General features: G+C 51.7%; 1 protein-coding gene and 1 long non-coding RNA gene across 2 annotated transcripts in view; one reads left to right on the top strand and one right to left on the bottom strand.

Annotated features, from left to right (window-relative positions):
* Positions 1-17,946, top strand: part of LOC129381734 (uncharacterized) — a 130,012-nt gene that overhangs the window by 62,220 nt on the left and 49,846 nt on the right. The window lies entirely within an intron of this gene.
* LOC140214095 (neprilysin-11-like) overlaps positions 2,002-17,946 on the bottom strand; it is a 44,088-nt gene continuing 28,143 nt past the window's right edge. Inside the window, exon 3 of the mRNA XM_072285386.1 lies at positions 2,002-3,293. Coding sequence (XP_072141487.1) covers positions 2,975-3,293 — 319 coding nt within the window. The 3' untranslated portion in view covers positions 2,002-2,974. The remainder of the gene's footprint in view (positions 3,294-17,946) is intronic.

A 17,946-nucleotide genomic window follows, 5' to 3' on the forward strand; every position in this document is an offset into this window, starting at 1 on the left:
TTCTCATGCATGGCACTCGCCTCGTTGTGCCACTCTGGCTCCAGAATAGAATGTTAAGTCTGCTTCACGAAGGTCATCAACGTATTGTGAGATGCAGGGCGAGAGCACGGGAGTCTGTTTGGTGGCCGGGCTTGAGTTCTCAACTTGCCTCTTTGGTTGTCAATTGCCGCGTGGGTTCACAGTTCCGAGAACAGCCGAGTGAACCAATGATCCCAACCGAGACACCTATTCGACCTTGGCAAAGGGTCGCAGTAGATATCTTCCGTCTCAATGACCGTAACTATTTGCTCTTAGTGGACTGTCTATCTTGATTTCTAGAACTGTGTTTACTGGAATCGCTCACCAGCACTGGTGTTGTTGATCACGTCAAAGACGTCTTCGCTAGGCATGGTATAACCGAAGTGCTTGTCACAAATAACGGTACTGGATTTGTCAGTGAAGAATTTAAGCAGTTCGCGAAGGCCTATGGATTCAAAGGTGTGATGTGTTGCCCTAGGTGCCCGAAGTGAAACTGAGAGGTAGAACGAATGGTGAAAACGGTAAAAGGGCTACTGCTAAAGTCTCATGATCCATATTTGGCTCTGTTAGCCTACAGGGACACCGTGGGACCACTAGGCAAGACGCCAGCGGAGCTGCTCATGGGGCGGCGGCTTCGTACAACCCTGCCTCTCCACCCGAACGGGCTAGTACCAAAGGCACCCAACCTGAAAGAGGTACGGAAGAAGGATGCAGTTGTCCGGGAATAGCAGCGGCAAAATTATGACCGCCGTGATGCGGCCCGCCACCTTGTCCAATTGGCACCCGGTGATTCTGTCTGGGTCAAGGACTGCAGGCGGGAAGGCATCATCTGTCAGCGGGTAAAACGGCCGCAGTCGTATGTCGTCGCGTTGGAGAGCGGCATCCAGATCGAACGCAACAGGAAATTCCTAGTCAAGCAAGCGCCAAGCAGAATTCCAGACTCGTACAACGAGACATACGAGTTTCCCCTAGCCTGGAGAATGCAGAGGTTAGCGATCAGGCTAACATCCCAGCCCTCCAAAGTGACCCCATACAGGATCAGGGTAATGTTTCGCCGTGATACCAGGCGAATACGTTACACAATTCGGCAGAACTGTAAGAAAACCAAACCGTTACGGAATTTCTTAATGTAATGCAGTACGTTTCTTTTGACTGTGTTTATCCTTATTTAGTTGGTTGTTATCTTGTTGGAAAAGGGGAGATGTGGCCTAATCGGTTTTGTTTTATCGTGTTTAGTCTTGTCATGCCACGGCCCTTGATGTGCTGCCCTGCGCATGCGTGACAAGCACACATACGTATATATACTACGGAGAAATAAAGGTGGGGGTTTTATTTACGTTCGTGTTCAAGACGGTGTCGTTCGTCGCCGAAACACGACAACCGGATGAAGCCTTTAATGCGACTTCGAAACGCACGCGGAAACAATTATTGAAGAAGGTATGGTGAAATTAATTTCGAGCACATTTTGGTATTGTAATATTTGCTTCTTCGATTTCCATTGTTTTAAGTAGAATAACAAAATGCTAGCTTGTTTTTTATTTCTTGTAATTTGTTTTTTTTTCTTTGTCCTACGTGTCTCATCAATAATTGTATTTTTGCCGCCATGTATGTTATGTTCATAGGCACGGTTCTACAAATTACCTTTGGTTTAGACCGGCCTGATCGTGTTGTTTTGGATTTTTGGTGGTAATAAATATTATTATTTTTGTTATTATTTTATATTAGTACCATTATTATGTAAATGTCTACCTTTTCACCTATTATTTGAGTATGTAGCACATCGCTGTACCGACTCTGCCGGGCCTAGTCGCACAAGTCCTCGTGGACTTAGACCGGCCCGTTTCTTTGTTTTGCTTTTGGATGTGTGTAAATAAATTATTATTATTGTTATTATTATTATTATTACTGCTTGGAGCGTACTTTGACAAAACGTAAGCGCCTTCAATTGCTACATATGCAGAACGACGTGCCGTTCGCGCTGTTAGTATTGCTTGTCGTACATCCCATGACGTCCACTCCCCTGCTGCCTTTCTGAAATTATATGTGACTATGTGCCTTACACTACCAGAGTATGCCTCTAGTTTGGAGCAGAACGCGTAAATCTAATTTTGACCTCATTGAATGCGTCCTGAATAAATTGAAATCCAAGCATTACTTCAAGCGCCACTATTAGCAATATGCAAGCACTACTTTCTGTCTTCAAGCATTATTCAAGCATTGTGCCTGTATGGACTTATTTCATAGCTATTTTCGTAGGTTCTGTATACATGTACATAATCGGGTTCTATGATTATATTTGTTTTTACGCCCACCTCCTTGTCTTCGGTTTCCCTATTTGTTTCTGCTTCTTTATTTCACATTGTTTTGTCTGTCCCATTTGTCTTCTTTGTGCATTTTGCCTCGCATATTACTTTTTAACTGCACCGGTACAAAGACTCCGCAGCTGTTCGTGGGCACTGTGTTAAACAGTTGTTTTATTTATTTATTTATTTATGTACCTCACCTCGCACGTATAAAATCAAAACATATTAAATCAGACCTTTATTGTACCTTCACAACATGGCGGGGAACATTGATCAAGGTACTTCGGATCTCGTACGATTTCCCATCCCACAAAAAGTTCACCAGGCAGCATTCCGTGTTGTCAGCGTGAAGTGGTTGCAATATGGACTGTCCTATGGCACTCTACATTTTGTTTCTGTTAATATATTTAAGAGTTCCTTCCCTGTGTTTGGTACAAGTTAAAATGATCGCGTTTTATGATTAGCCCCTTTTCAGGCACGGCTCCTCGCTTTGTATACCACATTTGTCTTTACCGCACATTGTGTCTTGTGCATTACTCCACGTGTGCGCCAGCACAAAGGCTTAGCTGCTCTTGGACACCATAATAAAGGCTCGATTGATTGAGTGACTATGATTATTACTGGTATTACTATTACATTGCGGCCTAGTTATATTACCAGAAAGTGCATTTGAACTCGGGATTCATGGGAGATCCCGGAGGGCATTGGAAGGCGTCTGCAAAGTGCGTGCTGTGCATCAGCGGGACGTTGCAGAGCTTCTCTCCGCTGACCGCCCATCCGGTTGCATCCGCTTTGGCCACCATGCCACCACACAGAGTGAAGCACAGCAAGGCGAAGAATATCTGCTCGCCCTGGAGCATCTCGAGACCGGGAAGACGCAGCTCGGCGCTCGTCACCCCTGGCATCGAAGTGTTGGACGCGAGGAAGGCGCGTCGCGTCGGCTCCAGGTGCCAGATCGCGGCCATCTCCTCACTGAAAACGTGGCGCAGTAGGGGAGAAAGACGTCACAATAGGCGGTGTCCAAATCTACGTCTCAGCGCCGATTTCCGCTGAGTGACAGAAAAACCTCGAAGGCTTTTGCGGGTTGCATGAGCCAGAATGGAACGCGGAGCCCGAGACGCGTTATGGCTGACGTAATGACAGAGCTAGGCTAGTTAGCGGGATTCCAATATATCAAGATACAGTGTCGAAAACGCAGAAAAGGAATAAAAACTGACAAACAAGCATTGTATTCGTAGTCTTGAAATTCCTGTCCGTATTCTCGGTGCTGTTTCTTCAAATATGGTGGCATCTTTTCGATATCACTTATTTCGAAGATGCTGAAGAATTTGCAAAAAGACCGAGAATTCGCAGACACGTGTTTTGTTTCGACTTAAATTATTTCTGTTCAAGGTAATTGTCAAAGTTAGGTTAATCTCTTCATGGAGTTCGGTGTTCAAAGAGGATTGATTGTGGGGGGATGCGCGGGGGGGCCTAGTTACTCCAACATTCATTGCTGTCATTATGAACAGTGGTCGAACAGGGCATGTGTCACGCTGGGGCAAATCCTTTCCGTCTAACAAGTGTTCGGCTTGATTGCTTAAAGGGCCCCTTACCAGGTCTGGCCGTTTTATGCTGACAAGCGTAGAGCATACTGGCACGTGTACTTAATTTTATCGGGCGACACGTTTCAACGCCTAAGAACTGATATCGCACAGCGCAGGACGCGCTTGCATGTGTCGGAAGTTTCTGGAACGTTATCGATGGTTCCATCCGCTGTCTGTTGTCGCCGAATTGTGTAATTTGATTGCACGTATGCGCGACGCGAATGGCGTAGAACTTTGTGGAAGGCATGCTGGTCCCAGCGATTACTCTGGAACATTCGACGACTGATCTATAAAAGCCGACGCGCTTGACCCGCTGATCAGATTTCGATGACCGCCGATCATGTTCGCCGCTACCGTTCTTGTTTGAGTGTGTCCTGTTTTCGAGGGCACAAGTTCGGCCCAATAAAATGCTCGTTTCGTTAATCAAAGTTTTGCTGCCTTCTTAACCATCACGACCACGTGATATCTGGTGGAGGTGCTAGTGCGTTCATATGCACACCCCGGCAAAGCAGCGATCCAAGCCCGAAGCCCGAGGACAGAACCAACATCGCCCAAGACCAGCGTGCTAGCCGCAAACTGCAAGGACTGCCCCCAGAGCACGGACTTCAACCTGACATGACAAAGAAGATCGTGGTCAAAACCCCAATGGCTACCACAGCGTCCTACGTTATCCTATAACAACCTCGGGACCCACCAATCTTCCATGGAGCAGCGACTGAAGACCCGGAATCCTGGCTGGACATCTATGAACAAATCGCGACTTTCAACAACTGGGACTCCAACGACAAGCTGCGGCATGTATGTCTACTTTGCCTTAGAAGACGCCGCCAGAACGTGGTTTGAGAACCCGGAGTCGACTTGACAACATGGGACCTGTTCCGGAGCGGCTTCCTGCGCACTTTTACGGGCATCGTGCGCAAGGAAAGGGCCGAAGCCATGCTGGACGCCCGAGTGCAGCTACTTAACGAGAACGTTGCCATATTCACGGAAGAAATGAACCGTCTGTTCCGCCAGGCCGACCCGGATATGCCCGAGAAGAAGAAAGTCCGCCTTCTCATGCGGGGTGTGAAGGAAAAACTTTTCGGCGCAATGATACGAACCCACCGAAGACCGTAGAAGAGTTCCTTCGCGAGGCCACCAGCATCGAGAAGACACTCGAAAGGCGGAACCGGCCATTCAACCGCCACACGACCTCTACCAATTGCGCAGGAATTCAATCACTGGCTACCGACGATCTGCGCGAGACTATCAGAGCAGTCGTACGGGAAGAGCTGCAGAGGTTGTACCCCAGGTCACAGCCTCAAGTAGCCTCAATCGCCGAAATTGTCAAAGATGAGCTTGAGCGATCGCTTGGAGTTCCTGAGCTGCAACCAGAATCACCGCAGCCCCAGCCGGAAGCGATGACCTACGCCACCGTCGCCCGCCGTCAAGGCCCCCCTCCACGCCCACGCCAGAGTCCTATAACGCCGTATTTTGGTCGTCCACCGCCAGTCCGCCCGCCCGTCGCCCAGCGCTGCTACGCGAGGAAGACGGACATTTGGCGCGCTCCACACCACCGCCCACTCTGTTACCACTGCGGAGAAGCGGGTCAGGTCTACCGCCGATGCCCATACCGGGAGATGGGACTGCGAGGGTTCGCCGTGAACGCGCCGCGACCACAGCTTGGAGAATGACCTCGCGGTATCGCCGACTACCTCGCCACCACTCACTGGAGCCCTCGACGGCCGTCCCGTTCGCCGTCACCAGGCCGCAACCTGTTGCCGCAGAGCCGACCATACAGTGGCCCAGCCCATGGCCGGTCTGCGAGCCCATATCCGGAAAACTAAAAGCAGCAACGGATGGAAGTGCGGTTGCTGTTTGTCGAACTGACGAAGATCCTCCACCACCGACAAAGACGCCAAAGAAAATACCTCTATGACATAAAAATACGCCGTCATCGCGACGAAGTCTGGAAGCAAAGAATACGCCGACGAAAGGCGGCCTGACGACCCCACGTATCAGCCACCGGCCAATGAGACGCAGCCGTGATCCGACGAACTGTTACGCAAGACAAAGAACCACCGACCTCGACGTGCTTCTCGACGGCCACGAAGTCACTGCCTTAGTAGACACAGGAGCCGATTATTCCGTCATGAGTGGACCCATCACTGCCCAGTTGAAGAAAGTTAAGACTGCATGGGAAGGTCCTCACATTCTGACCGCTGGAGGACACCTCATCACGCCGACTGGAATCTGCACAGCAACAATTACCGTTCATGACCGGACTTACCCTGCAACCTTCGTTACCCTCTAACAGTGTTCACGAGACGTCATTCTCGGCATGGACTTCCTGAACCAAAACGGCGCAATCATCGACCTGAAATCGAAGTCAATAACGCTGTCGGAAGATAAAGCGATACTTCCGGAGAGCCCTCGTAGTCACCACGCCTTGAGTGTGTTCGAAGATCAAGTGAGCATCCCCCCTCGCTACAGCATTGTTATTTCGGTCGGCACCGAAACACCCGCTGACGTAGAAGGCGTCATCGAAGGCGACCAACGTCTACTGCTAGACCGTAAATTTGCGCCGCAAGAGGGATTGCTCGACTGTATGGAGGGAAAACTGAAGTGTTGCTGACAAACTTCAGCCAGGAGTTCAAGCACATCAACAAGGGCACGATGATCGCGTACATCGAGGAAATTCTGGAAACCAGTAATGCGTTTGTCCTCTCGGATTCCGCCGCATCTACCCCGACGACGATGGTTACCCAACCAGACTACGACATTAATCCAAGTCTCCCCGTGATTAGGCAACAACAGCTCAGACGTCTGCTCCGACGATACAAAGGCTGCTTTTCGACGTCATCAAGGATTCGACAAACACCAGTCGCAAAGCATCGCATAATCACCGAGGAGTGCGCTCGACCACTCCGCCAGAGCCCTTACCGAGTTTCGCCGCGAGAACGTGAAGCTATAAGAGAACAAGTCGATGAAATGCTGCGCGACGAGATCATCCAGCCGTCAAAAAGCCCGTGGCCATCCCCTGTTGTCTGGGTGAAGAAAAAGGACGGAAGCTTACGCTTCGGCGTCGATTATCGTCGACTGAACAAGATCACAAAGAAGGATGTATAGCCCTTACCACGGATAGACGACGCATCAGATCGGCTCTGCAACGTAATATACTTCTCGTCAATTGATCTCAAGTCTGACCACTGGCAAATAGAAATTGACGAGAGAAATCACGAAAAGACCGCCTTCATGACGCCACACGGCCTCTACGAGTTCACGGTCATGTCATTTGGACTGCGCTCGGCGCCTGCAACGTTCGAGCGCGTCATGGACACGGTGTTAGCGGGATTGAAGTGGCAGACCTGTCTTGTTTACTTAAATGACGTCGTCGTCATCACCGGAATTTTCGACGACCACCTTATGCGGCTTGCTACAGTACTAGAGGCCATCAAGTCATCAGGGCTCACTCTGAAGCCAGAAAAGTGCCGCTTCGCTTACGATGAGCTTCTGTTCGTAGGCAACGTCATCAGCAAGTCTGTAGTTTGCCCCGACCTGCAGAAGACAGCTGCCATCGCAAAGTTCCCGCTGCCTACCGACAAGAAGGCAGTGCCTATATTCCTTGGCATGTGTGCCTACTACAGGCGCTTTGTCAAGGACTTTTCACGCATCGCTGAGCCGCTGACATAGCTAGCTAAATGTGACGTCTAGTTGAAGTGGGAAACAGCGCAGGCCGACGCATTTCAAAAACTCAAACGACGCATGTAGTCGCCGCCCGTACTTGCGAACTTCGACGAGGACGCCGATACCGAAATCCACACTGACGCCGGTAACCTAGGCCTCGGTGCCGTCCTAGTCCACAGAAAAATGGACATGAACACTGTAAGGTCGCTCTGATTGTTCGTGTTCTTAAGTGTCACGAATCGGCCACGTGCTGTGTGTATAGAGAGGGGGTTCACTCCCCCCCCATGTCGGCGGGGCAACCGTTTCTGTATTATGTGGGGTCACGGACCGCGCGGTGTTGGGTGACGCGTCGCGGCGGGCGCTTGGAGGGCGAGTGCCGATTCCGGGAGGTCGGTGTTGTGCGCAGGGTGTTGGCAGTCCGCCGACGGTCACACAAGTCCACACTGACCGGCCTTGAAAGGGACCGCTTTACACGGTATCGTGGGCCTGGCGCCCGAGTGCCTGACTAACTGGAGGCGCCGCCGAGGTTAAGAAGGGCTTAGCAAACTTGACCCCGTGCCGCATATACGGAGAAGGAATCTATTCTTCTACGCGTCCAGAACGCAATCGCCAGCCTTGTTGTTGGGTGAGACTGCCTGTGTGGTGTCGAAGGCCAGCTTACAGTGCACGCTGTAGGGATGCGGTGCACACGTGAAGAGTGCATTCGGACGGCGGCGTCTTGTAAACGTGCACTCGGAGAACTTTGTCTTGTAGACAATAAGTTTGAAGGACAAGGAGGGCCATCCGTCTCCCACACGGCCAAACTTTGAGTACAGCGGCACTACGTGGTGTCGATGCCCCTGCTTCCGAGACATTTGCGGCCTAGACGCCGTTGGGATTTGAGGCGGTCTAGCGATAACTTGTTCGGGCCTGGCGTGTTTTGCTGAGCCCGTCACTAACTACGTAGAAACGAGAGGGCAAGGGAGTTTTGGGGAAGAAGGAAAAGAGCTTTGTTTTTCAATATGTTTATTTTTAAGAGTAAGCCCATCCCTGTGGGTTGTGGCTTAACAAACGGTTGACTCTGATTGGCAACTGAACCTGTGGGACGGGCCAACGGCCCTACCGCCTTTTTTTCTTTGTATATTTGAGCTATAAAAATCGGGACGACATGCTGTCCCTCAGACTTGGCTGCAATCAGGATTGCTGATAGATCAGTGAGCCTCCGTACTATGTACGTTAAAACGAGTCTGGGCTCTAACAGTCATTGAGACAGTCGAAGAGTGAGACTTTGTTTCTCAATTGTTCAAGTTTGTAATGTATTTGTTTTACCTGCCATGTATATAGAAAAGTTTGCCTATAAATATTTCTTGTACATCTGATCTCATCGCTTCCTGCCTGCGTTTGATCAACAACTGCCGATGATCGTCCGAGAAGCTTCAAGTTCCAACGGTGAAGTGAGGACAGAGAACGAACGAAACATTACTAACACGTGATAGCTTACGCTAGCCGGTCGTTGTCAAAAGCGGAAGGCAATTATTCTACAACCGAAAAGGAATGCCTCGCCATCGTTTGGGCTACAGCGAAATTTCGCCCTTACCTACATGGAATTCAAAGTCATCAGCGACCATCCCGCCTTGTGTTGGCTAGCGAACTTAAAGGATTCTTCAGGACGGCTGGCGCGTTGGAGCTTAAGACTGCAAGAATATGATATCACTGTAACCTATAAGTGCGGACGAAAACACTCTGATGCCGATTGCCTATCACGCGCCCCCGTTGACTCGCCGCCGGAAGATGACGACGCCTTCCTTGGCATTTTAAGCGTGGAAGACTTCGCTGAACAGCAGCGAGCAGACCCGCAGTTGAAAAACCTCGTCGAGTATTTGGAAGGGCACACCGACGTTGACCCTAGGGCATTTAAGCGAGGATTGTCTTCGTTCTCGCTTCAAAACAACCTACTTGTAAAGAAGAACTTCTCACCAGTGCGCACGAACTACTTTCTTATTGTCCCGTCAGGAATGCGTCCAGAAGTACTGCACGCCCTACATGGCGATCCGGAACACTGTCGAGGATACAGGAAAGGTATTATTGGCCGCGCCTGACCGCCGACGTCGCCCGTTATGTCAGAACATGCCGAGACTGTCAGCGACGCAAGACACCACGAACAAGGTCAGCGGGATTACTACAGCCAATCGAGCCTCCTTGCCGACCATTGCAGCAGATCGGGATGGACTTGTTTGGATCCTTTCCGACGTCAACAACCGGAAATAAATGGGTCGTCGTGGTGACGGATTACCTCACCTGCTTCGCTGAAACTAAAGCACTGCCGGAAGGTAGCGCAACCGAAGTGGCGAAGTTCTTTGTCGAAAACATCCTGCTGCGATATGGCGCCCCAGAAGTCCTCATCCCCGACAGAGGAACGGCCTTTACAGCGGAGCTCACCCAAGCCAGTCTGCAATACAGTCAGGCAAGGCATAGGAGAACCACGGCCTGCCAACCACAGACGAATGGTCTTACGGAGCGCCTGAATAAGACCCTCGCCGACATGCTAGCAATGTACCTCGATGTCGAACATAAGATTTGGGATGCCGTCCAGCCGTACTAACATTCGCTTAGAACACGGCGGTGCAAGAAACAACGCAAGCTGGTTTACGGCAGGAACCCGACGACGACGCTCGACGCCATGCTGCCGCACGTCATTGACGAGGAGAATCTTGACGTCGCTACCTATCTCCAGCACGCCGAAGAAGCTCGACAGCTCACCCGCCTACTGATCAAGAACCAGCAGCGTACGGACAGCCGACGCTGCAACCTCCGATGTCGTTTCGTCGAGTACCAGCCCGGCGACCGTGTTTGGGTATAGACCCCGATACGCCGACTTGGACTGAGTAAGAAACTATTGCGACGCTATTTCAGACCCTTGTTACGACTTTGCACCGGTGCCACCACTGTTACGACTTTGAGGTGGTCCCGTAGCGTTCGTCACCCGTTTCGTGACAGAGCGTTGGTAGCGAAGACTCCGAGTCAGGCGTCGGTGAGAATAACAAAAGGAACTTTATACACTATATACAGGTCATTATACAGGACATGAAGGGATCGGCACTGGGGCCGAGAGCTCACAGCAAACGCGACTGTTCCCGCACGGCGACGTCCGGCGAAAACGCGTGACACATCTCACTCTAGCCGAGAGCGGCACTCGCTCCCGGTGGGTCGGCGGATCCGGTTTTCCAGGCGGCGCGCCGCGGCTTATAAGCCCCCAGAAACCATTGTCACTCAAACGGTCCAATACAAAGTGAGCACTCGACGGTCGTCCGAGAGGTCCAACCAGCGACCGCGCTGGCCACCCCGTTCAAAGTTGGCGGGCGCGGTGACCTCCAGGCAAGGGGAGGTACGGCGCCGGGCTGTCTGGCACTTGGCGACACGTTTGAACATGTTGCCCGCCGATGCTTCTCCGCAGGACACCACTGCCTGACGGCTCAGCATCTTGACTTGTCAAGGGAGAATTAGGGCGCTGTGCCTTTCGGCGCAGCCCCGGGTTTGTCCAAAGGGCGCTCACAGGATAAATTCTGCATCTTGCAGATTCGGAATCCGGGCTGGTGGTAATGGCACAACAGCATCCTCGCCCTCAGATAAGGCGCCGGGAAGACGAGCTGCCTCCACGTGGCTCGGATGCCAGGCGCGCACGTTCGTCAGGCTCGTCCAAGTTCACGTCCAGTGTCTGGACGCCAGGTAACTTCACGTGCCCAGGTCCGACTCGCCAGGACAGGAGCTCTGCTCACCGTGTTGTCGCCAAGGCACCTCAACGAGCTCCGCTCGGGTCGTTCCTAAGCCCTTGCTTCTCGCCACTGATCCCGGTTGGTCGTTCTGCAGCTTGCAAAACCGACCGGCAAAAGGCAACACCCAACACGAACAAGTGCCCTCTGTCCCCCATCAAACACCAGACAAGGCCATAATCCAAATCAACCTAACTGAATTGCTATCCCCCTTTTTGCTCCCGCTGCAACAAGAGGCAGGTGTACGATCTAGTACACAAGGCTCAAACAACCATTTTTCAAATGAACAACACACCAAAATATCAGGAACAATTATTAATCAGCAATAATAATGACAAATAGAATGGTCCCCTTGAATCACTTGGACCGAAAACATAGTATTGAGGAAGGAAATGAGGTCATTCGTTTTTCCCGGGGATATTTTCGCGGAATCGGAAGCTGCTTATATTTGCGACCCTGCTTATCCGTGTAGCGGCGGCACAATAAGCCAGATTCCTCGTAAACTGAAACCCTCTTTTTTTTTCACTCCCCGTTTGACGCTCTTCCTCAGATCGGCTAGTGAACAGTCTTCCTGTTGCTCGGGAATCAGAGTTTCCCTTTCAACTGCAGCCTGCTCCTGCCAGCTGGCGCAAACCGGAGCGAGTGTGGAGCCCGCGTCGCCTAACTGCGGCGTCGCGTCCATATCGCGGCTAGCACTGCACGCGTCACTCCCACTCACTTCCAGAACACGCTCACGCAGGCCAGCCTCCGAGCTCTGCCTCTCTCGTGCCTGCTCGCCACTTAAGTTACCTTGATCGGTCCGCGTGCCGCACCGGTGTTCGCTCACCGACGCAAAGTCAAGTTCCCTCGACAGCGGGTGCGCTTTGGATCGCGTGAGGGCCATATACGCCACGTCGGCAACGAACGATTTGCCCTGATCCTTCAGCAGCTGCTCCGAGCTATTTGAGAAGAGGTAGGGAAAGTGCTCCGGGAGGGCGGCAGACACAGCGGCTTCTGTGTTAAGTTTCCCAAACTCTCCTTCAATGATAACCGTTGCGATCGGTAAACAGACACTCTCCTCCTCGGCCACTTGCCGTATCCTAGCGCACTCTCCCGTAAAATCACTCGAGCAGACGAAAGACGAGTGGACAACGTCCATAGTTGCTGCAGAGTCCCGAAGTGCTCGGCACTTCTTGCCATTTACCTTAATTTCCCGCATATATGGCTCCAATAGTCGTATGTTTTTGTTAGTTTCCCGTATTGTTGCAAAAGCAATTTTCTCTGGGCAGCTCGCAGCGATGTGCCCTTGCTTTTTGCAATTGTAGCAAGTTAACGGCTTCCGTTTTTCAAAAGAACGCGTCGTATCGTTTCGCTGCTTGGGACCATCGTTAGCATTCTGAGATGTATTCTGTCCTTCCCTTACAGTTTCTTTGGTAAGGGACTCGTCTTTCCGAAACTCGCGACGCGTGATTTGCTTCCGTTCGTCGGGATTCCCGGAAAACCCATCTCTCCTATCTGCTTTTTCTACGCGCACTGCCTTGTTGTGCAAGCTGCGGCGGGTGTAATACTCTTCCGCTAACTCTGCTGCCTTGTTTAGCTTAACCGCCTTTAGCCTATCTTGCAGCCAGAGCCGGACATCCTCATCAATGCAACGGTAGAACTGCTCCAACGCGATGCATTCGACGATGTTGCCGCGGTCGTCGTAAACCTCTTCGCCCTTCAGCCATTCCACCAGGTCGGCTTTTAGACGAAACGCGAAGTCAACATTCTACTCCTTGCCCTTTTTTGCATACCGGAACCTCTGCCGGAAAGCTTCGGGCGACAATTTGTACTTCCGCAGTAGCGCTTCCTTCACATCACTGTAGCTCTCAAACGCCTCTTTCGATAAGTAAGTTATTACGTCTGATGCCTCCCCAGGAAGCAAGGCTAACAGATTCTGTGCCCAGAGGGATCGCTCAATGCTATTCCGTTCGCACACGTGCTCAAATTTCACGAGGTATTTGGCCATATCCTCTCCGACGACAAAGGGTGGAAGTTGATCGCGTATTCTTGGACCGTTAGAAGTGAGACTAGGCACCGGCGAGCTATTTCGGGTCTCCAACTCTTTCATTTTAAGCTCGTGCTCGCGACGTTCCCTCTCTCTCTTTTCCTCCTTTTCCTCCTCGCGACGTTCCTTTTCTGCCTGCCACTCCCGACGTTCCTTTTCTTTCCTTTCCTCCCTTTCCCGAAGTTCATTGATATCCGCCCAGGCCTCTTCGGCTTCCTCAGCCGTTACGTCCCCAGTCCTAATGACCTCAAGGATCGCATTCTTTCTTTTGGTTGAGCCCAACTCAATGCCCAACTCCTCACAAATTTGGAGAAGTTCCTTGACCTTGTACTTCTCCATCGTTCACACTGTCCTCCTGCTGTTTACCCTTTTTGAATATACCTGCCGTACGCTACTATAACGCTACTAGTAAGACATCCGCAAGTATTTCACACACTGCCCTGTTTACCCCCTCAGCATCCCCTGGTTTTCAAAACACTCTAACTAGGCTTGAAACACACAAGGTTAACACAATGCAACACCAAATCCTTCCCTGAGCTACTATAACCTGTGTCAGAGAAAGTCTGGTGTTTGACGTAAACTTCAGGCACTCACCGCGCCGAGGTAGCCGATGCCGGTCAATCCCGTAGCTGCCATCCACTGTTACGATTTTGCACCGGTGCCACCACTGTTACGACTTTGAGGTGGTCCCGTAGCGCTCGTCACCCGTTTCGTGACAGAGCGTTGGTAGCGAAGACTCCGAGTCAGGCGTCGGTGAGAATAACAAAAGGGACTTTATACACTATGTACAGGTCATTATACAGGACATGAAGGGATCGGCACTGGGGCCGAGAGCTCACAGCAAACGCGACTGTTCCCGCACGGCGACCTCCGGCGAAAACGCGTGACACATCTCACTCCAGTCGAGAGCGGCACTCGCTCCCGGTGGGTCGGCGGATCCGGTTTTCCAGGCGGCGCGCCGCGGCTTATAAGCCCCCAGAAACCATTGTCACTCAAACGGCCCACTACAAAGTGAGCACTCGACGGTCGTCCGAGAGGTCCAACCAGCGACCGCGCTGGCCACCCCGTTCAAAGTTGGCGGGCGCGGTGACCTCCAGGCAAGGGGAGGTACGGCGCCGGGCTGTCTGGCACTTGACGACACGTTTGAACATGTTGCCCGCCGATGCTTCTCCGCAGGACACCACTGCCTGACGGCTCAGCATCTTGACTTGTCAAGGGAGAATTAGGGCGCTGTGCCTTTCGGCGCAGCCCCGGGTTTGTCCAAAGGGCGCTCGCAGGATAAATTCTGCATCTTGCAGATTCAGAATCCGGGCTGGTGGTAATGGCGCAACACCCTACAAGGTCATCCGACCTATTGGCGCGCTGGAATACGTGGTCGTGCCAGACGGCATTTCGCATTCACAGCGGCGCCGCGCACGATCTGAAGTGGTCCACTTGGTGCGGCTTAAACCCTTTAAAACTTAAACGAACTTAAAACTTAAAACTTAAACGAACTTTAAAGCTTAAACGAACTTCCTTATTTTGTTGTTTTTTGACTACAAGTGCTTTTCTTTATTACTTTCGTTAGTTTGCAGCATCGGGTCGATGCTTTTTAAGAGGGGGGTATTGACACGTGTACTTGTCTTTATCGGGCGACACGTTTCACCGCCTAACAAATGTTATCGCACAACGCAGGACGTCAGAAGTTTCTGGAATGTTCGCGATGGTTCCATCCACTGTCTGCTGTCGCCGCACTGTGTAATCTGATTGCATGTATGCGCGACGCGAATGGCGTAGAACTTTGTGGAAGGCATGCTGGCCCCAGAGATTACTCTGGAACGTTCGACGACTGATCTTTAAAAGCCGTGCTGATCAGATTTGGACGACCGCCGATCGTGTTCGCCGCTACCGTTGTTGCTTGAGTGTAGTCTGTTCTTGAGGGCATAAGTTAGCCCAATAAAACGCTCGTTCCGTTAATCACAGTTTTGTTGCCTTCTTAACTGTCACTAACACGTGACAATACAATGGGCGCCGACGATCGTGTTTGCAAAGAATCAGATCAGTACCCACCGCGGAAAGGCCTGACATTTTAATTCGAACGCCGTTGACAGCCGTTTAGCGCAAAGAGCGAGCCCGATCTCTGCTACAACACCCCCATGCAGCTACGCAATGAGAATATAGCGATCTATACCGAGGAGATGACTCGCGCGTTGGGGAACGCCGACCCCGAGATGCCCGAAGAGAAGAAAGTTTGCTTCCTTATGCGTGTTGAAAAACAAGAGCTCTTTGCCGGACTGATGCGCAACCGGCCGAACAACATAACATTTCTTGCAGCGGCCACAACCGCTGAGAAGACACAGGAAATGTCAGTTCACGCACTCTACTTCAAGTACCTGCGGGCGCCTATAATAGCACTTGGATGGGGGCGAAATGCGAAAACACCCGTGTACTTAGATTTAGGTGCACGTTAAAGCACCCCAGGTGGTCGAAATTTCCGGAGTCCTCCACTACGGCGTGCCTCATAATCAGAAAGTGGTTTTGGCACGTAAAACCCCATAGTTTTATTTTTTTAAATATTAGCACTTGTGAGTGAAGCACTACGAAGACTGTTTCCAGTGTCGCAGCCCCAAGTTGCATCTAAAGCTGATGTCGTCCGGGAAAAAAAATGACGCAATTGCAAGGAGCCCAAAACTCGCCGCAGCGTCAGCCTAAAGCAATGAGCTAGGCAGCCGTCACTCGCCGTCAAGTCTCCCCTCCGCACTTGGGCCAGGGCCCGGTAATGCCGCCGTTCCGTCGCTAGGCATCCCCGCCACCGTCAGTCCATCCGACTGTCAGCCCGCACAACGCCCCAAGAAAACAGACGTTTCGCGCGCTACTGACCACTGCTCGCTCTGCTATCACTGAGGAGGAGCGGGCCCCGTCTATGGCCGATGCCCGCACCGCGACACGGAACTACGGGGGTTCGCCGTCAACGCGCCGCACTCCCAGCAAGATGAACGGCTTAGTGATATCACCAAATACCTCGCCGCAGCGCAGTGAACTCCCCGACGGCCTTCCCGTTCGCCGCAGCCTGGCCGCTGCCTCTCGCCCCAGCGTCGATAGTACACTACCCAACACGGGGCCGGTCTGTTAGCCCATATACGGAAAACTAAAGGCAGCAACCGACGGAGCTTCGGTTGCTGTTCACCGAAATGCCGAAGATGGTGCGCCGCCGCCGACGACGTTGCAAGAAACACCTCGCCAATGACGCGACGAAACGCCGCCATTCAGACGACGCCTAGAAGCCAAGCAGACGCCGCCTCAAGAAAGCCGGGCGAGGCAACGTCGCAGCGCAGGGACAGCACGACATAACCATCATCCAACGGCACGGCCTAACCGCAACATAATTCATTGAACCATCGACCTGGACGTCCTTCTCGACGGCCAGGAAGTCACCGCTCTAATGGACACAGGCGGCGACTAATCTGTCATAAGGGGATCGTTCGCCGCTCAATTGAAGAAAGTCAAGACTGCATGGAATGGCCCTTATATTCGGATAGTTGGTAAATAACTCATAGCGTCGACTGGAATCTGCACGACAGGAATTACAGTTTTGACCAGACCTACCCTGCGACGATCGTTATGTTTCCACAGTGCACGCGACACGTAATTCTCGGCATGTACTTCCTGAACCATCAGCGTGATCATCGACCTGAAGTCCAAGTCGATAACACTATCTGAGAGCTCTCGGAGGCGCCATGCCTTGAGGGTGCTTGACGATCAAGTCAGCATCCCACCTCACTCTAGTATCATCATTTGAGTCTGCACTAAAACACCATCAGACGTAGGTGTGAGCGAGGGCGACCAACAGCTACTGCTGGACCACCAAACTTGCGTCGCAAGAGGAATCCCTTTACTGCATGGAAGAAAAGCGAAATTAATGCTGGAAAACTTGAGCCAGAAGTAGAAACACCTCAGGAAGGGCACCAGGATCGCACCCATCGAGTAAATTGTGGAAACCAGGGAGGATCTTGTCTCCTCGGATCCTCCCGCATCTGCCTCGATGGCCATAGTTCTCGAACGAGCCTTCGACATCAATGCGAGTCTCCCCATGAGTAAGCAGCAACAGCTCAAAAGTCTCCGAGGATGCAAAGACTGCTTTTCGATGTAATCGAGGGCAGACAAACACCAGTTCCTAAGCTTCGCCTAATAACCACATAATGCGGTTGGCCACTCCATCAGATTACCACGTGGGAACGAGAAGCCATAAAATAACAAGTCGGCGAAATGCTACGCGACGACATCATCCAGCTTTCGAAGAGCCCGTGGGGCACCTCCTGTATTCTTGGCGAAGAAAAGGTGCGCAACCTTGCGTTTATGCCTGGATTATCGTCGGCCCAACAAGATGAAGAAGGACGTATATTCGCTCCCATGGATAGACGACACATTGGACGAGCTCAGCATTGCGAAGTATTTCTCAACGATGTATCTCAAACAGGCTACTAGCAAATAAAAGTGGACGAGACCGAGCGCGAGAAGACCGCATTCATAACGCCGTACGGCATCTATGAGTTTAATGTCATGCCATTTGGAGTGCGCTCGGCACCTGCAACGTGCCAGCGCGTGAAGGACACGGTATT

This window comes from Dermacentor andersoni, chromosome 11 (genome assembly GCF_023375885.2).
Source record: "Dermacentor andersoni chromosome 11, qqDerAnde1_hic_scaffold, whole genome shotgun sequence".
NCBI lineage: Eukaryota > Metazoa > Arthropoda > Arachnida > Ixodida > Ixodidae > Dermacentor > Dermacentor andersoni.